This window comes from Urocampus carinirostris, chromosome 10 (assembly GCF_059441175.1).
Source record: "Urocampus carinirostris isolate Australia breed hairy pipefish chromosome 10, RoL_Ucar_1.0, whole genome shotgun sequence".
In the NCBI taxonomy this organism is placed as follows: Eukaryota; Metazoa; Chordata; class Actinopteri; order Syngnathiformes; family Syngnathidae; genus Urocampus; species Urocampus carinirostris.
Window position 1 is genome coordinate 13,562,890 of NC_142358.1, and position 26,394 is coordinate 13,589,283.

The 26,394-nt window shown below is 39.2% G+C and overlaps 2 protein-coding genes across 2 annotated transcripts; both read left to right on the forward strand.

Moving 5' to 3' along the window:
* Positions 1-1,246: 1,246 nt before the first annotated feature.
* On the forward strand, positions 1,247-8,442 carry parlb (presenilin associated, rhomboid-like b). The gene is made up of 10 exons (XM_088346493.1): positions 1,247-1,410; positions 2,749-2,971; positions 3,182-3,322; positions 3,400-3,448; positions 4,321-4,416; positions 4,508-4,657; positions 4,787-4,857; positions 4,961-5,062; positions 5,175-5,272; positions 7,458-8,442. Exons 1-10 carry the CDS (start codon positions 1,334-1,336, stop codon positions 7,579-7,581), a joined length of 1,131 nt encoding a protein of 376 aa, XP_088202619.1. The 5' UTR covers positions 1,247-1,333; the 3' UTR covers positions 7,582-8,442.
* Positions 8,443-8,751: 309 nt separating this feature from the next.
* Positions 8,752-25,993, forward strand: cldn15lb (claudin 15-like b). Its single transcript, XM_088346494.1, has 6 exons — positions 8,752-8,889; positions 13,122-13,344; positions 17,119-17,283; positions 17,361-17,442; positions 21,793-21,918; positions 24,601-25,993. Exons 2-6 carry the CDS (start codon positions 13,128-13,130, stop codon positions 24,710-24,712), a joined length of 702 nt encoding a protein of 233 aa, XP_088202620.1. The 5' UTR covers positions 8,752-8,889; positions 13,122-13,127; the 3' UTR covers positions 24,713-25,993.
* The last annotated feature ends 401 nt before the right edge of the window (positions 25,994-26,394 follow it).

Genomic DNA, 26,394 nt, shown 5'->3' on the forward strand with positions numbered 1-26,394 from the left:
TTCATCCTATTTCCTACCACTTCTGCACTACATACTCTTTTAGTCAAACAGCCTTCATCCATTCTTTTCATATGTCCAAATATTCTCAGAACATTTTCATCAACCCTCTTAGCAAGCTATGTCCACACCAGTTCTTCTTCTTACTTACTCATTCCTTGACATATCCAGTCGTGTCATTCCACACATTTTATGCAAAACATCCCATTTTAAAGACATTTAACCTACTAGGCTAATTTACTCTAAAACCCTGCACCTCTGAGCCATCACTGTTGGTACTGCCACATCTTGATACAATCCTGGCTTTGCATCCATTCACAGTTCTCTACATTTAAAGTCAAGTCATGTTTATTTGTATAGCCCCTTAACCACAAAAAGTCTCAAAGGGCTGCACAGACTACCCACTTCACATGAAACTGTTACAAAAACCTCGATATTCCTATGATTAGCCCCGCAGTTATTGGTATTGGTAGGAAAACCTGTTATTGTGTATCCCTAGGTAAAACAGAAGATAACCTTTCCAGATTTAGGCCAAACTTTGACTTTAAACCAGGTTTTTGGCATATTCCACACAAAAACTGAAATGCATTAAAATAGCTGTCCATATAAGGGCAATAGGGCAATAAGTGTGAATTTCCCTTCGGGGATGAATAAAGTATCTATCTATCTATCTATCTATCTATCTATCTATCTAAGAACCCTTAAATGGGCCAATCTATTCAGTAGTGTAATCTGTTCAGCACACCCATTACCTTGCACCCTTCACTGACCCTCTTCACATCCTCTTCCAAAACCACCACCTGCTGCTTTATACGAACCCAAATACTTAAAACCATCTACCTACTGCAACTTTACACCATTTAACAAAATCTCCAATCCACCTACCTCACCACCCCTCGAACACCTAATTACTTTACTGTTGTCTGCATTCACTTTAAGCTTCATTCTCATACACACGCTGTCAAACTCCAATACCCAAGCACCCAGTCCTGCTGCAGAGTGCTTTTGCCTTGCAACCTACACGACATCAAATTGACTTATTTTCCATACAAACGTTTGACTGTAAATGTTTTAAGTGTCACATATATTGAAAGGCGTACCCAATTTACTTTTTGAAATAAGAAGTATCTAAAACTTTTTTTTTTTCAAAGTAACATGCCCAACACTGCTAAAGACAAACACAAGTTGTGGTTACAGAACGAGCCAGGTGGTAATATACATGTACTTACACTTATTATCCTTGTAGTGTCGCTGTGATTATGCAACCAACCTCCTCGAGTGACTCAGATAGTTTTTGACAGTTCCTCCTGACCCGGAAACGGAGAGTTACTCCAACATGGCGGCGTTGAGAACCTACGCGGTACGACTCTCCCGGTCCAGCGAGGACGTTCTCTGGAACCTTAAGGGCGAAAGGTGAGAAACGAAGCCGAGGAAATACAGCTCCTGACCAGTTGTCATACAGGCGAACCTCAGCTATCCAGGCTTTAGCATGCAAGAACAGTAATATTGGAAAGGTTGCCATAGCTAGCTGGTATATAGTTGATTGCTTAATTAGGTAGCAGTATTTCCCAAATAACTTATTTTTTGCATATTATCGTAATCAGTGACGTGCGGTGAGAATCGTGTCATGTGAGGAACTGTAAGATTTGCAATAAAATGCGCTATATTTTGTTCAGTAGCTCAGGAGGTAAAGTGCTCGTCTCGGGATCAAGAGGTCGCAGGTTCTATTCCCGGCTCCACTGAGTTATATACCGAAGTGTCCTTCGGCAAGACACTGAATTTCCAATAACCATAATAACCTAAGTTACATTGCATGGCTGACACTGCTATTTGTTAGTGTCTGTAAAAGGGAAAGTGTGAAGCACATTGTAAAGTGCTTTGTGAGGTCTTCATTGACTTGAAAAGCGCTAGATAAATGCAGACCATTTACATTTGATTGACCTTAAATCAAGTTTATGCACTGCTCCTTTTGAATCAATTGATAGGTAATTCTCCATTATGAAAAAAGTCCATGCATCAATAAAAAAGTACTGGATGGCTTGACTTGCTTTTAGCTTTCTAATCATATGAATAATTCTACTGTTTGGGGAAATCAGAATCCTTGGTCTAACTATTGCCCTCTGCCATGAGGCAAGAGAATTGCGTGCCTCACTCTGCATCTGCCGGTGCTAAGCATAGTAATATGTTACATATTAATTAAAGGTAAAATTCATCGATTTTGAAAAAGTAAGTCCCAAAATTCTGAAGTGGAATGCGAGGGCCTTTAACAACGTCTAAAGATGACCATTTAATATATTTTGATTATCAAGTTCCATGTTGACAGGTGAGGCAATGCCTCATCTGCCTCCCCCGACTGCACGCCACTGATTGTATTTTAAAGAATGTCTTTTTTTTAAAACATTGTTTATCTAATGCTGTTTGACTGCTGCTGCTTACATTTCTTCATCAACTAGAAGGATTCTAACATTAAAATTATCCCCCTCCCTTTTCAGTGTTTTCCTCAGAAATCCATATTTCATAAAAAAATTCTGTTTTGGGGGAATATAGTAATTTTTTGAGTACATCCTTTCATCAACTAATCCAAATCATTTTAACTTGTTCCTCACATTCAGGACAGTTGAGTAATCCTATTTTACACATTTTCAATAGGTGACAGGTGCATATCGATTTGGTTCATCCATGTGTCGTTCTTGTGGCAGGTGTCTATAGTCCAGCAGACATGAGTACTTTTTTTCTTCTCTGTATTATTAGCAAATGGACTCATAGCTTCCAGCAGCGGTGTGGCTTCCGTAAAGTTGCGAGGAAGCCTGAAAGCAAAAAAGTTGAAGATGAACTTACACATTTGGACTCATCTGAAGTGGCGTCCCACAGACGGACGCCCAGCCCTCACTGGGAATCCCCTCCCCCTCCTCCGTCATCCAGCTCACCGCGAGCATTTGGCCGGCTAGTGCGACCATTTCTCTTCACTGTAGGGGTAGGTGGTGACACATTAAACTGATCCGGGGTACAGAATGACACGTTAATGATCAGTTAAGCCCTTCTCACTAGCATTCTATTTCATCTTTTATCTTTTGGTCCAGTTCCATATAAATCTGAAAACACTTCAGTAACTGTGATATACTTGCCCGCATGCAATACAATATACAGATATTTACATGCAACACATTTGGTGACTTCCTGTCAGTTTACAGGTTGCTCCTTTGGTACGGCGGCCATCTGGCAGTACGAGTCCCTCAAATCTCGTGTTCAGAGCTACTTTGACGGGATGCGAGCCGATTGGCTAGATAAAGTGCGGCCGCAAAAGAGAGGAGATCTCCGAAAGGAGGTGAACATATTGAGTGACTTATATGCCTCACCCACACTTGCTTAGCTCTCATATCTGATGGGATATTTCTGTCTAAGGTCAACCAGTGGTGGAACAACTTGAGCCTGGGACAGAGAACAGTCACAGGTGAGCTGACCAGAGTTGTGAATTTGTTCTTTCCATGTTATTAATCTGTCGCTCCATTCTCTTTTCTCTAAATTAGACAAGGGGAGATTACATGCTTGATGTTTGATCAAGTTGTTCGAAGTTCAAGGTTTAAGGGAGGCTAAAGATAGGAGCATAAACCAAAGTGTATCTGATATGTTTATAGTTTAGTTGAAACTCAAAATAAGGAAAGAAATCGTCAATGAATTTTGAGGGTCCAAGGAAAAACAAGAGAAAACTAAATGAAAAGACCTCGATGCAAAAAAATCCAACCTTTACTAAAGGTCCTCCCCTGAGCCTCTTATTTTTGTTTAATCTCCTAGTTTACAAAAATTGGATCAGCCCTAAAGGGAATCAAAGAACAGCAACATGATTGGCCACTAGTGACAAAGATGTGAACAGTGCATGATAGTCAATAATGAACAACAAAATAAAAAACACAACCCTGGCATCCTAAGCAATCTACTTTTCAGCTGTCCAATATTAAAAACAGAAGTACATTCGTTATTTTGTTTGATAGAGAAATAGAGAAAGATCCTCCATTTAGGCGGCATGACAAAAAGGGGCAGGACACACTCTTCTCAGCGAGATGCAAAAAGAACACAGCAGGTTTTATTTTATTTTTTTATTCATTTTCCCGAAGGAGTAAAACAGATTACTGAACTGCAGAGTAACGAGTGGTCTCTTAAGCAGTCAGTATGTTATTTCTAGATTAATGTACATTGAATTCAAAACTACCCCCAGAAAAATATGCACGCATGTATGAGTTAGCCCTAAGGACAACATGACTATCACACAGGTCTAAAAATGCCTTTTCGGTCACAAGTAACCTTCCGTCTGTGTTTTCCTTTCAGCCATTATAGCCGCTAACGTTGTGGTGTTCTGCTGCTGGCGAGTTCCGCGGCTTCAGCGTTCCATGTTCAAGTACTTCGCTGCAGACCCTGCCTCAAGTCAGACAAACATCAATATTGTTGACATTTTTTAATCGTAGTCAGTCATTTTTTTGCATTATAATTACTGTTCCTTTGATTTTGAATGTAGAAACGTTATGCTCTCCAATGGTGCTGTCCACCTTCAGCCACGTCTCATTCTTCCACATGGCTGCAAACATGTACGTCTTGTGGAGCTTCTCGACCAGCGCCGTCTCCATGTTGGGAAGGGAGCAGTTTGTGGCCGTCTACCTGTCAGCTGGTAAAAACACAACACACACGCGTTCACTGACACCCATTCACACAGTTGGTCGTGGAAGACAGACTTCTGTGGACTCTGATACACACTGGGAATACATATGCACATCTGTGTTGATCTTTGTGTGCTCAGGCGTGATATCTACTTTCTTCAGCTACGTTTGCAAAATGGCCACCGGGAGATTTGGTCCTTCTCTGGGAGCGGTGAGCCACTTTTTGTGTCATGAAGCCTCATCACGGCAACTGACATACAATATTTTGTGGTGTATGATGGCTATGATGTGATATAAGTTTTATGTGTTTTCAGTCAGGTGCCATCATGACTATCCTTGCTGCTGTTTGCACCAAACTGCCTGAAGCCAAACTGGCCATAGTCTTCCTCCCAATGTTCACATTCAGCGCGGCCAACGTAAGACTATTTGCCATTTTTTCAATGTCTTATCCATCTTTCCAGCTACAATACTATTTGCTAATCTTTGCTTCAGCTTATCTGTCCATATACTCACTTGTATTTTTCACAGGCACTGAAAGCCATTGTTGCCATGGATACAGCAGGTTTGGTGCTAGGGTGGCGTTTTTTTGACCATGCTGCTCATCTGGGAGGTGCCCTATTTGGCATGTAAGTCCAAAGAGTTTCAGGCTGCAGAACAATTTCATATACTCCACACATGGGGGCTCAAAAGTAACTTGTAATTTCAAATTGTGTGTTTTTTTATCCTATCCGTCAGGCTAACTAATTTGAACTTGGTCATAGAATTGGTTGATTTAAAATGTTCTTTCTTCTGTTCATCAAATACAATGTTACAGTGGACTCGATCAACTTTTTGCTAAACAGTCTAGAAAACAGAAGGAAAAAATGGCTGACGGAAAAAGCCATAGCTCATCTTGCTCCTGTCCCCTTGACAGTCTAAACCCTTATAACATTGAACAGATAATTTAGCCAAAATATTATATGTAAAAAGAATCACATATTCCTGTCATTTGAAAAAAAGAAGAAAAATCAACAAATTAGCAAGCATGGTTTTGTTATTGTAATGCTTTCTCAAGTGGGAGAGTCATAGTTGACAGTAAATCTTTTAGCAGTTTATTGATGGTCAAGAGGATATGAATATTCTGCTCTTATGTTCAATTAATTTTCCCAAGCCCAGACACAGAGTATGTCTCAAAAGTGAGTACACCTCTCACATTTCTTCAGAGATTTCTTTATAATGTTTATTAGAACAACTCTGAAGAAACATCACTTCGACACAATGAAAACAAGTATGTGTAAAGCCTATATAGCATGGTAAATATATTTTTCCTCTAAAAAAAAATCTACATATAGCCATCAATAGCTTAACACCTGGAAACAAAAGTGAGTACAACTCAAAGACACTACAGTCCTAAATGTACAAACAAAGCACTACTTGTAATTATTTAATTAAAAATAACATCTGACTTGTTACTCCTACTAGGTCTCAGATGTGAATAGGAAGCAGGTGTGTTCAATTTGTAGTACATCTCTCATACCCGGTCATACTGGTCACCCAAAATTGCACACCATGTAACTTTCTGGAGACCTTAAAAAAAGAACTATGGACCTACATAAGGCTGGCCAAGGCTACAAGAAATTTGCGAACAACCTGAAGTTGAACTTCAGTACAGTGACTAAGATCCTCCAGCATTTTAAAAAATCGTGATTCACTCACAACAGGACTTGTGTTGGACCCCCATAGAAGCTGAGTGAACGTGCACAATGTCACATCAAAATGCCATCTAAGAAAGATATGCGCAAGAGTGCTGTCGGCATTGCTGCAGAGATTGAAAAGGTGGGGGGTCAGCCTGTAAGTGTCCTATGGGCTCCATGAAGACCCTAGGCCACACGTGTCACCAAATTGGTCTGTATGGCTGCCGCCCCAGAATAAAGCCTTTTCTGAACGCTGTCTATAAGAAAGCCCGTCAAATGTTTTCTGAGGATATGTCAACAAAGGCAATGGCTTACTGGAAAAATATCCTCGTTTGATGATTCAAAGATGAATTTATTTGGCTCATGTGGTGTAAAGCATGTGTGGTGGGAACCAGGTGAGGAGTACAATGATGTTTTTGTCAAGCCTACTGTCAAGCATGGTGTTGGAAATGTCATGAGTGCAACTGGAGTTGGGGAGTTGCATTTCATCGAGGGCAACATGAACTCAAGCATGTACTGTGAAATACTGGATCAGAGAATGATCCCCTTCTGTCTAGTCACTGGGTTGCAGGGCAGTGCTCCAACCTGACGATGACCCCAAACACACCTCCAAGATGACCAGGGCTTTACTAAAGAGGCTAAGGGTAAAAGTGACAGACTAGCCTAACATTCCTCCAGATCTAAACCCATTAGAACATCTTTTGGCTATATTTTGAGAGTTTTGATGGGGAAAATACATTCACACAGCTATATAATATCAACATAGACTTCTTTTCATTGTGTCAAATGGTGTTTCTTCAGCGTTGTTCTATTAAACATTATAATGAAATCTCTGCATAAATTTGAGGTCTATACTCACTTTTATGACATACTGTTCCATGTCACACCCTACCACATTTTTTGCTTTAGCACCGTCTTATTGCATCACTTATAAAGGAAAAAGCTATGGTAATTTGAGGGACTTTGATCAGACGGAACTAGTTCTTCGGTGTCACCTTTTTGCATTGTGATACAAGGGAACACTGGGAATAGTTTGAGTCTCATTCAAACAAAGGTTGAGCTTAAGCAACATTTGTGGGTGTAATATCTGTTCAAGACATGATGAAATTGTCCCTCTCAATTCTGTTTCCTCCCTTAGTTGGTACATCCTCTTTGGACACGAGCTCATTTGGAAGAATCGTGAACCGTTTGTCAAGCTTTGGCATGAGCTGCGGACTGGCCGTGGAGGTGGAAACGGAGGAGACCGAGGAGGTTCTTTGTAGGACATTTAGCGGATTCATTGAAGTCCCCCTGACTTGATCGATACTTGTAAATAGTTGTTGTACAGGTCAGATGCTCGTTGTACATCACCTTGAAGATGTCAACAGTTTTATTTCAATTTTTGTTTTAAAGGATGTTTCCTAAAACAGTAAATTCTGCCACCATTCATGTAGTAAATGACTACTTAACCTTATTCGATGGGTCCCCACGAAATGGCACTAAATTCCGCACACTAAATTGTACATGGTCAGGATATGTAAATATTTGTAATTCTTCTGATTGTTTTGCCAAATAATATACCGGGCCACTCAAATTTTTAGACCTTTACTTTTAGGAGTAGATGAGTGACATGGTAAAAGAAAACACAATACATGATAAATCGCTCAAGTCACATATCAAAACAAAGGAGAACACAAAAGCCTAAAGATGTTTTTTTTAATTTATAGTAATTATTTGTTTACCAATCACATTCTTTTTAAACTGACTAATCTGCACAAAATCATGCAAGGTGACCGGTGTGGCATTTTGGCAAAATACTCACTCACCCTACGGGCGACGTTAAAATATGTATATGTACATAAAACATTAATAAAGGCTATAAGCAGCATTACTGTACTGTTTGCATGTTGTTAAAGGAGTTTTTAACTGCAATCTTAACTGATAAACAACAGATGCATCAAACAAAGCTGAATTATTTCTCTCTTTTTTTGGGGGGTGTACAATATCTCCAGCAATAGTCAATTTTTTCGAAATATGCAACTAGTCATATATGAGCATATATGAATGCGTGGGTGAACAACTGTAAATTCTTGCAAACTTGACGGAATTTTACACATTAGCAATAAATCAGTTCGCATACAGTAGTCACTTAAGTGTTATTTTGAGTAGCGTCTACTTTGACTTCCATCCGCTGACCTGCAAACAAATCTGTTTGACAGTCTGAAGTCCACAAACTGTCCATCACCCATTTTTTGTTTCTAAATGTATTTATATATTTAATGAACCTTTACAAATTGAGCTTGAATTCTGTTCCATGTAATTTGTTAGAAATCCTCTGTGGTCAACAGGAACCATTACTCATGTTTGTTTGAGTCTTGTTACAGACTTTTAAGGTGAAACTGCCAATTTGGCCAGTGGAGGGCAAAAGAAAGGTTGGCCTTGTGGAGAGTTCATCGACCCGAAACCGGGTTGGATCTCCAAAACCTCACCAGCTAGTTGACTCATCGCACAAGCGACCTAAAATTATCACTGGAGAGGATACGAAAGCAGTTTTTTTTTTGTCGTCTTCTGCGTCTAGACTTGAGCAGTGGGTAAGAACTGTTGGGGTGACTTAAAAAAAAAAAAAAAAAACATATTTTTTTTTAGCTCAAATCCAAATTTATTTGATCTAAAATCCAAATGACGCGATCAGAATCATGATTTAAATGTTAAGTCGCACTCATTTTTGAGCCAAGCCTTAAGGCAATCTTGTTTTTCTACCCTTTTGCTGGGATAGTGTGCCGTGGGACCTTGTCTAGCGTGCCGAAGGAAATTTCCCAATTTTATTGTGGCAAAAAAAGCATTTCATTTTGACACTTTTCTAGTAATCAGTCAACCTACTAACATTCTTCTATATCTGTAAATTTCAACACATTTTTGTTTTATTTTTAAATATCTGCTCCTGAGTACATGGAAGTCTTATTTAATAACTTATTTACTTTGATTAAGCTGTTAGGGAAAAATTATTTGCGCTCTAGATGTTTCTGTATTGTGTTGTGCAACCGATAACAATTTTTTGAAAGCATAAAGAAGAATAAACTACGGTCACTAAAGTGACCAAAATGCGCGTTTTTTCTTTTTTTTTTTTTTTTTGCCTTTTTTTGCTTGTCAGTAGCAAAAGGACGGACAATTACTTTCATTCCATCTAGCAGAGGCTCCTCTTTTTTAAAATAAATGAAAAATTCTCAACCTATTTTAGAAAAATGAAAATATACATGGTTTGTTTATTATTGCTTATTTTTTAAATCAAGATTGTTTTCTATTAAATTAAGTTTTTTACCACTAGGAATAATACACTCTGTACCTTTTAAGATTGTGCTGCAAAAAGTAGTAAAACAAATCAAATACAATTTAAATCTTGAACATAACTTTTCGAATTTTATTTTATTTCTTATTCTACATTGCAAAAAATTTTTTGTTCCATTGGCGGATAGTTATTGCTTATTTTAAATTATATTTCTTGAAAAATAAGAAAGTAAAATCCTAATCTTTGAAAAATTAATTTAAAAAGTCGTTAAAATGCCAATTTTGCTGTGGAATTATTAACAAAATGAATAACCTACTACCTCCTGAACCACAGAGAACACAATTTATAAAAACAACTTCATTCTGTCTATTTAGACAGCATAGCTTAAAAAAAAACGTAAATAAATCGAACTGGTGCCGGGAATTAATTTTCAAACAATTTTAACTGACCGTGTGCCTTGATAGTTTAGAATGAAGAAAAGTGGGCGTTGGCTCAAAAAAGGTTGGGAAACACTGCTCTTAATCAAGGGCGTAGGTTGGGTCCTCGCATTGGTGGGCACATAGCGCTTGGTGGGGACAAAACCATGATTTCTTGATATTGGTGGGGAGATGTCCCCTCCGTCCAAAACTACGCACTTGCTCTAAATTAACACCCGGGATCCTCTTTTGAGTAATTATTTTCACTTGCTGAGCCAAACAAACATGTGTGATGTACAGTGCCTTAAAAAAAGTATTTGCCCCATCCAGATTTCTGTATTTGTCACGTTTGTCACTCACTAAGGTTTCAGATCATCAAACCAATTTTAAAATCACACAGAGACAACCCCAAAAAATAGAAAATGCCGTTTTGAAATGTTAATTACTTTAATTAAGGCCCAAAAAATGAGCCAATCACAGTGCGCGTAGCTTACCCAATAGTTGGCCATTCTGCGCTCCTACATCCATTGAAAGGCATTGCAGTTTGTCAGTTTTCATCCGTTTTTCATGTCTTATCTTATATTTTAAACATTTAAATGGTCAAAGAGCATGCATGCGGTACATGCAAATCTAATAGAAGAGGCTGGGCGATGGGGTGTATTGTTTTTATCATTTTCCAAGCCACATCTAAATCGTATCTGCTTTGGACAAAGCTGCCGGTATGTGGTTGTCCACAGCCCCAACTCAATGTGGATAAGGTTAATAAGGATGTGTTAGGATGTCTGGTCTAAGGTAAGTCACCATTGCATTTGACGCAACATATTTTTACTTTGCTGGAGAGAAATATAAAAATATTGATAATGTTAACATATTTAACGTTTGGCTGATGTTAGCTAACTTTAGCTCTTGGCAGCCTTCTACTTAAATGGTAAATGGTCTGCATTTATATAGCGCTTTTCAAGTCAATAAAGACCTCCCAAAGCACTTTACAATGTGCTTCACACTTCACACAGAAAACTCTTGCAGAATATATATATTTTTTAATAAATGCATCCATCCATTATCTGCACCTCTTATTCTCAGTAGGGTCGCGGGAGTGCTGGAGCCCATCCCAGTTATCTTCTGTTGCCACACACAGAGACCAACAATTCATTCCGGAATCACACCTAGGGACAACTTGGACCGGCCAATTGACCTGACATGCATGTTTTTAGAATATGGGAGGAAACCCACGCAAACGCGGGTAGAACATGCAAACTCCACACAGGACGTCACGTCATTTTGTTTACTGGGCCTGTTATGTGCTCGTTTTTGTAATCATACGTGAGTGAAAAAAGTCTATTTTACTGGATAACACGAAGCTTCAAGTTAAGTGTAGAATAATTAAAGCTAGTGGCAAAAATAAAGCCTATTTTATAAAAAAAGTCAAGTTAGATTAACTAGTTGAAGGCAAGTCAGATTTCTTACCCTGCAGTGCAGGAACAATGCTGATCCTCTAATTTCTTGTTTAAGATGATGATGCGAACGAGATCTTTATCACGTTCACACTGTGACCTGTGAATTTTGGCCTGTGTATTTTCAGCAACCTTTTCAACAAGGAAATCATTTATATAACCCTCTAATGCACAGTTAAGGCCTTTTTGGTGATTATGTGATAATATGTGGTCTTTCTGGGCCCAAATACCAGCAATTTCCCCGTGCGAAATGTCTCCTACTGTGACACATGCTACAGCACTCTTCACAGAATATTTGTTCGAGTGAGTAAACAGGGCAGGGCTTAGCCATAGGCCAATTGAATTTTAATTCGGACTTTGACTTAGCCACTCCAGAACCTTCATTTTGTTTTTTTAGCCACTCAAAAGGTGGACTTGCTGGTGTGTTTTGGATCGTTGTCATGCTGCATGATCAAAGAGCACTTGAGTTTGAGGGTACAAACTGATGGCCGGACGTTCCCCTTGAAGATCTTCTGGTAAACACTAGAATTAATTATTCCGTTTAACCACAGCAAGTTGTTCTGGTCCTGAGGCAGCAAAGCAGCCCCAGACTATCACACTGTCACCAACATGCTTTACTGTTGGCATCATGTCCTTTCTGTCAAAGAATATGCCATTTTCACACCAGATGTAATGGTCTGCGGCCCTTCCAAAAAGATAAATTTCTTACGCATCATTCCACAGAATGTTCCTCCAAAAGTTTTGAGGATAATCAAGATGCTTTTTGGCAAAATGATTGACGTGTTCTTTTATGACAGTAGTTGTTTTCGCCTGAGAACTCTCCCATGGACGGCATTTTTGGTCAGTACCTTTCTCATCGTGGAGTCATTAAAGCTCACCTCAACTGAGGCCAACGAGACCTGAAGTTCCTTCGATGTTTTTTTAGGGTTATTTTTTAACCTCCTGGATGAGCCGTTGTCGCACTCTTGGAGTGATCTTAGTTGGTCGACCACTCCTGGGAAGGTTTTCCCCTGTTCCCAGTTTTTTTCATTTGTGGATAATGGCTTTGAGAGTGGTTTGCTGTAGCCCTGCAGTCTTGGAAATTGCTTTGTGACCATTTCCGTAGTAATATTATTATTTCTTCTGGAATTTATTTGGGTCGTGGCATGTCAAATGTGTTCTAAAGATTTTACAGCCTATTTCACTTTGTTTAACAGATTTAAGTGAATTCTTGATGCAACACAGGGGGTGGGAATCTATGTCGAACTCAGATTTTCCAAAACTACGGTTAGTCACAGTCAATTTGATTTAACAAGGGAGGGCGATTACTTTTTCACATCAGGCCAGATAAGTTTTAATTTTCTTGTGTGCCTTAATAAATTGAATCAACATTTCAAAACTGCATTTTATATTTCTTTGGATTGTCTCTTTGTGATGTTAAAATTTATTTGATGATCTGAAACCTTTGTGAGTGATAAATATGCAAAAAAACACTGCACTGTAGCACATTTCATAAAGGTGATCACATATTAGTCGGGACAAAACAATGATTGCTTGATATTGTTTGGGACACGCCCCCCCCCCCTATCCAAAAATATGCCCTTGCTCTAAATTAACACCGGGATCTTCTTCTGTGTAATTTTCCTTTCGCTGAGCCAAACAATTATGCGCAATGTATGTGTGTGCAGCACAAAATGTCGACCGGCCTGCAAATTTGCGGCCTGATAGCGGGCGTGCTTTCGTGGTGTCTCCAGTCCAGCTGCACTTCATCTCAGTTGTGGCGGGTGCGGAGCCAGGCGGAGTCTCTGAGTAGCAGCCAGTGGCAGTTTGAGGGCCTCTGGATGAGCTGCGCCGCCACCTCGCTCGGGACCTTGCAGTGCACAAAGTTTAAGACCTTGCTCGGCCTCCCAGGTCAGTCAGCGGACGTCAGACAAAGCTGCGGTTGCCTCAAAAAGTCACTTCCACTCAGTTTTCTCGATTCAAAGACAGCAACCCTTAACCAAAGCTCCCCAGAAGAGGGGCGCTGTTTACTTAGGTTTAACCCCTTATAAAATTCACTTAAAATCCCAATCCAAGACTTACCCAAAGTAAATTAAAAGCTGTTGTTGAACTGTTTGCTGAATCTGGACAGTTTTGTTCTCTTTTAAAAAGTAACACACTGAAGTATTGTCCTCAACTGAAATAATGACTGCAAGTGCTACTAACATTGAGTAATCTGGGTTTGAATACACCAAAATAGAAGGTTTTTATTCTCGCCTGAAGTCAGGTCAGAGTCAAAGTTGATCACAATCTGAAACGGAATTTGAGTTTTTTTCACATTTTTTCAAAAGTGGCCGTTTTGAGACTCAAAGGACCAGTGACTGGTGACATCATACAGACACGTCTTTGCTTCTCAACAGTCTGACGGCCCGGCGGTGGGATGTCTTAACCTTGAATGATTAAATCATGTCACTAGTATTATCCCCCGGATGCATAAGTGGGATTAAAATTGACCCCATGGGTTGTTATTCTTCAAAATATTTTAAATAGAAAATTATAATATTGTCATATTCCAGATATTCCTTATTAAACACGTTTATGACATGTTTGCCATTAGTATAATTTTTTTCCCCTCTAATTTTCAACCCCTCTTATGGAAGAGTGTATTTACTGGTAAGTAGGTACAGCCAAGGGTTGAGTACTCACAGATAAAACTAACACAGAAAATGCACTTTTCTTTATAAATCCAAAATTGCATTGAAATCGCAATCGTGGTCTGAAAAATGGCATTTATGTTTTTTTCCCAAATCGTGCAAGCCCTATCACTTAGTTCAGGGATGGCCATCCCAGTCCTCAAGAGGCGCATGTCCTGCATGTTTTAGAAGCTTCTATTCTCCAACTTAGGTGATGCAAATTTTCCGCTTGTGTAGGAACTCGATAATGATCCAAGTGATTGGAATTCTCTGTATTGGGTCAGAGAAACTCGTAAAACATGCACGACATGCGGCTCTCGAGGACTGGGTTGGCCACTCCTGACATAGTTCTGTGATTACTTGAAATCAAGGTACATTGCGTGTTAGCTTATCTTAAACAATCATGACAGGTAACAGGTTACTTTTTGGCAAATCCATATCTCCCTGTGGTCCCTTTGCTGCAAAAACATTAGTTCCACTCATTTTGAATATTACATTTCTTTTTATGGGTTAATAAAAACCTGGGCAGCACGGCGGCGCCGTAAATAGCGCGTGTGCGGCACAGTTCAGAGGTCATGAGATCGAACCTTCCTGTGTAGTGTTTGCATGTTCTCCCCGTGCTTGCGTGGGTTTCCTCCGGGCACTCCGGTTTCCTCTCACATTCCAAAAGTGTGCATATCAGGTTAATTGGCCGGTCCTAATTGTCCCTAGGTGTGGATGAGCGAGTGGTTGTCTGTCTCTGTGTGCCCTGCGACTGGCTGGCAACCAGTTCAGGGTGTCCCCTACCCACCGCCCGAAAATAGCTGGGATGGGCTCCAGCACTTCCGCGACCCTACTGAGGATAAGCGGTGCAGATAATGGATGGATGGATAAAAAAAACCTTTATTTTATAAGTCAGCAGGTCAATTCTTCAAATACTTTAAATGACTTTAGACTTTCTTTTAAGTCATTTGTAATTTTAAGCATAAGCTCGCAATAAGGCCTTTCATAACAATCATGGTTACTTTATTGAAGGTTCGTGACCCTCAATGGTCTTTTCAATGCAAAAAATCATTAGTTCCCCTGGTACATCATTTAGTTTATTAAGTATTTTTTTCCTTTGCATGGGTTATAAAACCAATTTAAATACGGTGATAATAATAATTATCTGTGCAGTCCTTTGATACTTTTTTTGATTAAGGGCTCTACTGTACAAATAAATATGACTTGACTTAATAATAACTAGTTTTTTCCAATGTAAATCCAAAATATGTTAGTTATAGTTAAGTCATGTTTATTTGTATAGCCCTTAATCACAAAGAGTCTCAAAGGGCTGCACAGACCACCAATTATTGCAAACCACAGACTATTACGACACCATCCCCTGATCTAAAACCTACAAGAGGGGAAGGAAAACCTCAAAAACCTCAACATGAGGTAAATGAAGAAACCCTGAGAAGGGACTGCACATGAGGTAAACCCCTTCTAGGATGACCAGACTGCAACATATGTTGCAATGACAAATAATACACAAATATTGTCAACATAAAATATAGGTTATTCATATGCTATAGAATAGAAGTGTGTTTTAAGCCTAGATTTAAACAGTTCCACTGAGGTTGCAGATCGAATGTAGAAGGCTCTTGAATCTGCGGATCTCTTCTTGGCTCTTGTATCACTAGTAGACCAGCATTTTCTGAGCGAAGGCTCCGGACCAGAACATATCGCGATATTAAATCTGCAGCTCGTATTTATTAAATGAAAAATAACACAAAATCTACTAAATGATCTACCATTTGCCACATTTTATAATTTTGCTCATTATATATTTTTCCTATTTTTACTTGTTTTTCCTAATACTAGTTCTTTAAACCTGATTTTTATGTAAAACAAGAATAATAACACTTCAAGTGAGCAAAATCATCTGATATGATAGATTTTTATTCTTATTCGAAATAAAAATAATCTGCCAAATTAGATACATTTTCTTAAGTATCCAGTACTGTTCTTATTTTACCAAAACTCCTAAACAGATAAATTATCGAGTAAGCTACATTATTTTAACTTTTGGATTTATTTTAAGAATTCTTTCACATTTAAAATAATAAAAAAATGAACCTTGATTAAGTTCTCTGACAGAGAACAATCACATTTTAATCTGTAAGATTTTCTTATTATTATTTTTATATCTACTTCAGCTGCACTAAAATCCCCACTGAATATGACCTAAAATAGGCAAAATGATGTCATTTGACATTAAAAAAAATTGCAGTTTTAAAGGGACGGTGTGAATTATTTGAACTAGATGTCGATGTATTCTGTCATGCAACAGAAAAGGGGAGCTAAAAGCACAAGGAACAATACGAACTACAGCGACTCAAAATATATATATATATATATATATATATATATATATATATATATATATTTTTTTTTTTTTTTTTAATCATTGGAGTTAGACCTGGAAAGCGCATTTGGCTGGAGGAAAAGGAGGCGGGGGGAAGGGGGTGGTGGAAAGTAATGTCACGCAAGTACTGTTATGGGTTTTTATTTTTAATATTGGAGGATGAAAATGGTGAAAGTAAGAAAAGGACTGTTTCAAATACAGTCCACATGCGAACTCAAACCCCAAAAAGATGATAAAACAAGGGTTTATTTTGATCACATCTAAGAAAGTCACATACTTGCACGCGCAAAACAAGCAGCTTGACAGAGGCGGTAATGATGATTTCAGCCAGAAGATGGTGTCAGCAAGTAAAATATTTTGACTGTACGGACACCACCTGTAATGAATGTTTTTTTTTTTTAACTATTGGGAGCTGCTAGATGATACAAACTGTCCCTCTCAATTAAATATTTCTTTTACAAACTAGTCAGTATGCAGTGTATAGACCATCCTCATTTAATTATTAGGACAGTTGTTGTAAAACTTGAATTTATCATGAAAATTTTGAGTGTATGCTTGGATTAATAACCTCTTTAAAAGTATCGTATCAGCTATATCATTGTGCCCACATGTATTGTGTTTTCTCAGTGTACGTGCAAGTGTGTCGCGCTCTGATGATGTCGTCTTTGGTGGTGGGCCTGGCCGCCATCATCGTGTCCATTATGGGTCTGAAATGCAGCAAAGTTGGTGGAGGCTCGGAGCAAGTGAAAGGACAATTTCTTCTGAGTGGAGGCATCATGTTATTCCTGTCAGGTGAGCCCCCCAAAATAATCACTGGTACGCAACTCTGACATCTATTATATCTGCTGTCTATCTGTTAATATAATCAGGTGTGTCCAGCCTGATCGCGGTGTCTTGGTATGCTGGCAGAGTCATTCATGACTTCTACGATCCGTTTTACAATGGAGCCAGGTAACAATTATCTATTATGAAATGGACATGAGGTCCATATTGACGACATAAACCAGGGGTCTCATACTGGACTTATTTGGGGGCAGCCAGAGCTAGGGTCCAGATGAGGTTGGGTTGAATTAGGTTTTCTACAAGAAAATCTCTAATAAACATTTTCCACTGTTCTTGAATAAAATTAAAAAAATCACTACCCAAAATAAGATTTAAAAGTCAAGTCAAGTCATTTTTATTTGTATAGCCCTAAATCACGAAGAGTCTCAAAGGGCTTCACAGATTGTTACACTATATTACACAAACTATTTTCAACCGACAAGAGGAGTAGGTTATTCGTATGCAATGGAGTAGAAGTGAGTTTTAAGTTTAGATTTAAACATTTCCACTGAGGTTGCAGATCGAATCTCAGGGGGAAGAGCATTCCACAGCACCGGTGCCCGGATGGAGAACGCTCTCGAACCAGCAGAAGACTTCTTTGCTCTCGGGATCATCAGAAGACCAGCACTCTCAGATCGTAGGCTTCGGACCGGGACATAGTGGCAGATCAGATCTGAAAGATAAGAGGGAGCAAGTCCATGTATGATTTTGTACAATACTAAGAGAACTTTGAAGTCACATCTTTGGCTAACTGGGAGCCAATGCAGGTTAGCCATAATCGGTGTTATGTGATCGTACTTTTTTGTCCTAGTTAAAAGCCTCGCTGCGGCATTTTGTACTAGCTGAAGAGACTTGATTCTGGACTTCGGGAGACCGGAGAGTAGTGCATTGCAGTAATCGAGACGGGAGGTAACAAATGCATGAATTATTGTTTCCGCATCAGACTGAGACAGTATTGAACGGATTTTAGCAATGTTGCGAAGATGGAAGAAGGCAGTTCTAGTAATTTGCTTTACATGCATCTCAAAGGATAGATCAGGGTCAAATATGACACCTAAATTTTTAACTGAGTCACTCTGTGTGATGTGACATTTGTCAATGTTCACAGCAGTTTTTGCGAATAAGTCCCGGCATTTAGAAGGACCAATGACTAACATTTCGGTCTTTTCAGAGTTAAGACGCAAGAAATTGAGTGACATCCACTCTTTTATCTCAGTGAGACAGGCCTCCAAATTTCCACAGTTTAGTGTGGAAGATTCCTCCAACGGAAGATATAGTTGAGTGTCGTCTGCGTAGCAGTGGAAGCTGATATTGTACTTGCGAATAATATCACCTAATGGAAGCATGTAAATGTTGAAAAGTAGGGGGCCGAGCACTGAACCCTGCGGAACACCGCAGGTAACATTAAAGGGCTCAGATGTCGTTTCACCATATTTAACACAGTGCGTCCTATCTGAGAGGTAAGATTTGAACCACGAGAGGACGGCTCCTGAGAGACCAATCCATTTTTCCAACCGTTCTAGTAGGATATTGTGGCGCACTGTGTCAAAAGCAGCACTAAGATCCAGTAGCAGCAAAAGTGATGAAGCGCCAGAATCCATTGACATTAGGAGATCATTTGTTACCTTGATCAGAGCTGTCTCAGTAGAGTGGTTAGCCCTGAATCCAGATTGCATGGATTCAAAAAGGTTATTCTCCGATATGAAAGCATTCAGCTGCTGTGCCACTACTCTTTCGAGTACTTTAGAGAGGAAAGGTAGGTTTGACACAGGTCTGTAATTACTTAATATTTCTGGATCAAGGTTGGGTCGTTTCAGTGTGGGTTTAATAACGGCGGACTTAAAAGCTGCTGGAACTACACCTGAGGAGAGTGATGTATTTATAATATTTAGAACTGAAGGCCCAAGGACGCTAAAAAGACTTTTAATAAGTGAACCTGGGAGAGGGTCGAACTGGCAAGTTGTCGGTTTGGCCGCATTCACCACTTGTTTGAGATCATCAAGTGACAGTTCACTAAAACCGGCCATTTTCCCAGGGCAGCCACCCTGTCGTGCATCTGTAAATTTCAGTCCTTTAATACGTGTGGTACTAACAATATCTTTTGCAATTTCTTCCTGTATGCATTGAATCTTCTTAGTGAAGAAGACCATTAAGTCCTGAGCAGAGTGTGTCGAACTGTCTGCGATAGCCTGTTGCCTTGTAAGCGATGCTACAGTGTCAAAAAGGGCTTTGGGGTTGTTCTTTTGAGACGCAATCACCTTCGAAAGGTAGGCCGATTTTGCAGAGGCAAGGGCCGCTTTATACTTTAACAAGCTGTCACACCAGGTTTGATGGAAAACCTCAAGCTTGGTAGCGCGCCATTTTCTCTCCCATTTCCTGCATTCTTTTTTAAGGGCTCTAGTTTCATCAGTAAACCAAGGTGTGCGTCTTTTAGGACGTGATTTTAGTTTTATGGGCGCTATTGAATCCAGCACACTAGTCAGGGTGGTATTGAACTCATTCATGAGTGAGTCAATCGAGCCATTGTATTTAGGAAAGGACGCAACTGCTCCAGGAAGGAGTTCAAAGAGCTCAGAAACTGTGCCAGTGCTTATATTGCGTCCGCTAAATCCCTCAGCTTTATTAAGTCTACATTTAGTTAGCACCTCAAATGTCACTAAATAATGATCAGAGATAACAGTAGTACACGGTAGAACCATAATGTTTGAGGTTAAAACTCCTCGAGTCAGAATCAAGTCTAGCGTGTTCCCATTTTTATGGGTTGGCAAGTCAACCAGTTGAGTAAAACCAAATGCATCAATTAGAGAACTAAACGCAATAGTAAGTGAACTGTGTGGGGAGTTCATATGAATGTTAAAGTCTCCCATAATTATAATTTTGTCTGCATAGGTTACTAGTTCAGACAAAAGTTCAGCAAATTCGTCTAAGAAAGTTGTGTATGGCCCGGGTGCACGATAGATAGTTATTACATCAATTGACAATTGAGGGGACCGCATCACAAGAGCCTCAAACGTTTTGTAATTATTAGAGGTACGTGTATTAAATTTGAGCGATTTTTCAGAGATTAGCGCAACACCACCACCTCTTTTCAGCGTGCGTGCTATATGACTACTCTCGTAGTCTGGGGGAGAGGCATAATTTAGCGCTAAGTGCTCATCCGGGCGTAACCACGTTTCACAAAGACCCATACAGTTAAGTTTATAATCACGAATAATGTTATCAACAAGTAAAGCTTTTGGAGCAAGCGATCTAATATTTAACAGACCAAATTTCAGCTTTGCTGAATCATTTGACTTAGCTGAACTCTTTGTAGTCTTTGTCGAGATCTTCAAAAGCTCCCGGCGTTGTGGCCGCTCGTGAGCGCTGAGTTTAAAGCGTCGGTTGTCCGGCGAGGAATGAATGGTGGAATTAGTTACATCCTCGCGTCCATCCTCGCGTCCATCTTGCTGCTTGGACTTCACACGCTTCACACATCTACCTGCACGGCAACCACGCTTCTGTGTCCTTTCTTTACGGCGCCGTCGGCGACGTTTATTAAGAGGAATAGCTGTCCACAAGGATGCCGGGTCTCTTTGAAGTTCGCTCGGTATATCATGGGCGGTATAAAAAGTGCCCGAAAAATCGAAATTTAGACGCCCACCCAACCGAATAAGTTCGTCCCTACTGTAAGTGTTTTTGGCCACACATGTGTCCAAAAGTGAAAGCAAAAAAGACAAGAGAACGGCAATAAATAGAAGATTAGCTGGAGAGCTAGCCGCAAGCATGTATCCATGCGCAGCCGCCATCTTGCTTCCTACCATAAAAAACTACCATAAAAATGTAAAATCAATCCATCATTAATAAACAAATCCAAAATTTGCGTGGGATGCCCTTCCATTAACCAAGTGTTATTTGACCACTAGATGAAAAAGAAAATAAAAAAGGAGAAAACAACAAAAGATAGGAAAAACAAAAAAAGAAGGCAGGAGGGGGGAAAAAACAAACAAGAAGGAACAAAGAAAGAAAAATAATACGGGAAAAAGAAAGACAAAAGAAGGGGGGGGGGAGTTAGGGGGGGGACAAAGAGAAAAAAGAAGGAAAAAAGCAAGAGAAAAGAATCAAGGCAAAAAATAAATAAAAATGATTTTTTTTCCCTCATGTGTTCCTGCTTATTTTTAAATCAGTACATATTTTTCAAAGAATGTTTTATTGTTAACCACCTCATGGTCCACAGATACCTTAAATGAGGACGTAACTTGGTTAACTTTCTCCACTGCTGATGGTTCCTGGCCTGTTTTTACCACTAAGACGCTCTAAATAATACACACTGACCCTTTTCAAATTTTGTAATAAGGCGTGGGGCTCAAACTGTCATCCTGTGGGCCGCAATTGGCCCCCAGGCTGCGAGTTTAAGACTCCTGATTTAGACAGTGATCCCAGATAGGAACATAAAACGCAAAAAGCAATTTTAGTGATAATGATTAAGATTTTTCCTTGCAGGTTTGAGCTTGGAACAGGTTTATATCTGGGCTGGGCTGCTTCCGGTGTGGCACTTATAGGAGGTGCAATGCTGTGTTGCTCCTACAGGAGGAGTTCTTCATCCCCCGCGTCATTCCAACCTTCACGGTACTGTATTTACTCATGCAGTGTTTTTCAACCAAAAGGCACACTTTTTCCCATTATAAACAGGGTTCGTACGGGTGCTCGAAATCCTTGAAGGTGTTTGAATTTTAATGTTATGTTTTCAAGTATTGAAAAGTACTTGGACTTTGGGTGAATTGGTCGTATATGTTTGAAATCGTTGCCATGTTTCACAACAAGTCTGCTTAAAAATAAGGTTGACATTGCTCTTTAGTGGCTTCGCTTTGCCGTTGCATTTCTTATCTTGTGATTAACGGCAGCTCTCATAAGTTTGTATGGCATTGTCCTAAAAAGCATCACCGCTCCCTAGATATTGCGCCCAAGAGAATCGGTACGTGCTAAATCCAAACAGGGCACTATGAAATGTGTATTGGTGCAAAGATTGCATATCAATTATGGACATGCAAAAATAAGGTAGCATTTTTTAGAACCTGTCTGCGGGCTATTCAGGTGTTAAGGGGCTACCTGATGCACGTTGGAGACCCCTGGTATAAAGTTATAGCACATGTTATTACTTATTACTTTGTCATTAATTTCATTTTGCTTCAATTTTGGATGTTACTATATTTTTTACCTGCTTTTTTTGTTTGTTTTTCTTTTAGAAAATGAACAAGAAATATATATTTAACAATGTTTTGGGAGTTTTGTGGGTATTCTAAGCTCCATTCGGGCCCAGTGCTGTAGAATGCTCTGCCCTCTGAGATTTGCTCTGCAACCTCAGTGGAACTGTTTAAATCTAAGCTTAAAACACACTTTTATTCTTATGCTCTTTGCTTAGCTTATGAATGACCTATATTTCCTGTTAATGATATCTATGTATTAATTGTTATTACAACATCCATTGCAGCTTGGTCATCCTGGAAGGGGGTTTAACTCATGCGCAGTCCCTTCTCAAGGTTTCTTCATTTTCCTCATGTTGAGGTTTTTGAGGTTTTCCTTCCCCTCTTGTAGGTTTTAGATCAGGGGATGGTGTCGTAATAGTCTGTGGTTTGCAATAATTGGTGGTCTGTGCAGCCCTTTGAGACTCTTTGTGATTAAGGGCTATACAAATAAACATGACTTAACTATAACTAACATATTTTGGATTTACATTGGAAAAAACTAGTTATTATTAAGTCAAGTCATATTTATTTGTACAGTAGAGCCCTTAATCAAAAAAAGTATCAAAGGACTGCACAGATAATTATTATTATCACCGTATTTAAATTGGTTTTATAACCCATGCAAAGGAAAAAAATACTTAATTATTAGGCAACTTCCTTTCCTTTGGCAAAATGGGTCAGAAGAGGGACTTGACAGGCTCTGAAAAGTCAAAAATGGTGAGATATCTTGCAGAGGGATGCAGCACTCTTAAAATTGCCAAGCTTTTGAAGCGTGATCATCGAACAATCAAGCGTTACATTCAAAATAGTCAACAGGGTCGCAAGAAGCGTGTAGAAAAACCAAGGCGCAAAATAACTGCCCGTGAACTGAGAAAAGTCAAGCGTACAGCTGCCAAGATGCCACTTGCCACCAGTTTTGCCATATTTCAGAGCTGCAACATCACTGGAGTGCCCAAAAGCACAAGGTGTGCAATACTCAGAGACATGGCCAAGGTAAGAAAGGCTGAAAAACGACCACCACTGAACAAGACACACAAGCTGAAACGTCAAGACTGGGCCAAGAAAAATCTCAAGACGGATTTTTCTAAGGTTTTATGGAGTGATGAAATGAGAGTGAGTCTTGATGGGCCAGATGGATGGGCCCGTGGCTGGATCGGTAAAGGGCAGAGAGCTCCAGTCCGCCTCAGACGCCAGCAAGGTGGAGGTGGGGTACTGGTATGGGCTGGTATCATCAAAGATGAGCTTGTGGGGCCTTTTCGGGTTGAGGATGGACTCAAGCTCAACTCCCAGTCCTACTGCCAGTTTCTGGAAGACACCTTTTTCATGCAGTGGTACAGGAAGAAGTCCGCATCCTTCAAGAAAAACATGATTTTCATGCAGGACAACGCTCCATCACACGCATCCAAGTACTCCACAGCGTGGCTGGCAAGAAAGGGTCTAAAAGAAGAAAAACTAATGACATGGCCTCCTTGTTCACCTGATCTGAACCCCATAGAGAACCTGTGGTCCCTCATCAAATGTGAGATTTACAAGGAGGGAAAACAGTACACCTCTCTGAACAGTGTCTGGGAGGCTGTGGTTGCTGCTGCACGCAATGTTGATCGTGAACAGATCAAAGCACTGACAGAATCCATGGATGGCAGGCTTTTGAGTGTCCTTGCAAAGAAAGGTGGCTATATTGGTCACTGATTTGTTTTTGTTTTGTTTTTGAATGTCAGAAATGTATATTTGTGAATGTTGAGCTGTTATATTGGTTTCCCTGATGAAAATAAATAATTGAAATGGGTATACATTTGTTTTTTGTTAAGTTGCCTAATAATTATGCACAGTAATAGTCACCTGCACACACAGATATCCTCCTAAAATAGCTAAAACTAAAAAAGCCCCACTCCAACTTCCAAAATATTCAGCTTTGATATTAATGAGACTTTTGGGTTCATTAAGAACATGGTTGTTGTTCAATAATAAAATTAATCCTCAAAAATACAACTTGCCTAATAATTCTGCACTCCCTGTATATATATTTTACCTAATCGACTTCTTGTGGTCTCATTTTTCCCAACAGACATTTCTCGTACAACTACTCCAAAAGTAGTGCAGGTCAAAACATGAACATCTACAGAGCAGCTCATCCTTCCGATGGCGGCAGCGCCAGCAGCACCAAGGCCTACGTGTGAGCCGGTCCCTGAATGCATCATCTGAGTTACACCTGGAAGCACGTCTGATTTTTGCATGTTTTTGTAACCATTTTATTTCATTTTTCTACCACATCTTAAAAAGGAGGTGAAGCTCACAAACATTTTTAGTGTACATATAAATGTTTGATAAGAAATACATTTTCATACATATCTGTTTAGTATTATAATTGTTTGATTTTTTTCCTAAAGCTAAGTTGTTGATGTCTAGCTGTGATAGAGAAATAAGCATTTTTTTATTATTTCAAAAACTGTGTGCAGTTTCAGAATAGAATTAGATTGGTCTTTATTGTAGTGAACATTGTTTACAACAAGATTGGAAATGGTACTAGAGGATAATTACGTAATAAACACTCAAAAAAGAAAAATAAGATAACAAAATTCCAAAATAAGTTGATGATTAAAATATGAACTCAGTTTTTCCCATACGTAGGCAAGATATAGAATTTTCCGTCTTGCGCGCTTCTTTAGGGTGGTGATGGCCCTGGGGAAGAAACTGAGCCCGTTTGTCATTGTTTTAAGGGACATGAAGCACTTACTAGAAGGGACCAGGTCAAAAAGATTGTGGCCAGGGTGAGAGTAGTCCTTTTTAATAATGTTGGCTCTGCTGCGGTATTGCAAACCGGCAATGTCCTTCACACTAGGTAGAGAGCATCCAATTATTTTCTTGGCTGTGTTAATGACCCTCCGTATGTTTTTTTCTGTCACAACATTCCAAAGTTTTTGCGGCCCAAATCAAGTTAATTTATAATTCATTATTTTTTAATTCATTGGCCGATCAAACGCGAATCAACGATTGATTTTGCTAGTGTGACCTCAAAATGTAGGATACCATTTGGCCCATTATCTTATTTAAAATGATGGTTTAACAGGGTCAGGATAAAAATCAGGTTTCAAAAAATAGTTCAAATAAGGGTTACAAATTAGTTTTTTTGAAGTTTGGTTTCTAGTATAGCTGGACGAATATTGATACCTAACTTTTTTTTAGGTATTGTATGTAATCTGGCCAATATTAGTATTGGCTACCTTTTAGTGGGCTTTTAACACTAAAGTACCAGAAATTGAAGAAATTGTAGATTGCCTTTAAATGAATTTTATTCTGAGGAAAAATATTTGGCGTGAATATTGGGGTTTGTCTTTAAATATATCAGTCATTTTTGGAGAGGGAAGATAATTGTATGTAATTGTATTTGTATCATATCAATCCTGAGGAATACCTGAGATTGAATATTGGTCTGAAAATAAAGTTGGTAAGATTTCAAACATTGTTTTTAATTGAGTTTTTGGATTCTTGCTCTAAAATTGTGGTTTCAAGTCAGACACTCAATTAATTTGATTGAAATTTTTGATTCCCCTGCTCACCAATTGGATGATTTAATCTGGCAGAAAGGTACATGTCTGAGTTGTTCAAAAATGAGTATATCATTTCTATCAAAATTTATGATATTTTAAATAAATGCAAACCAATTGCTCTGTCTAGGCGCTAGAGGGCAGTGTTGAGTTTGTATTATCTGCTATGTTGGTTCAGGTGTAAAATTGCAATCACGCAACTGTTAAAATAAACCAGTTAACACATTCAATGCCAAATGTAAAATATTTTTCCCCATTGTTTGTGAATAGTCAAGTTATGTGTATTTGTATAGACCTTAATCACAAAGATTCTC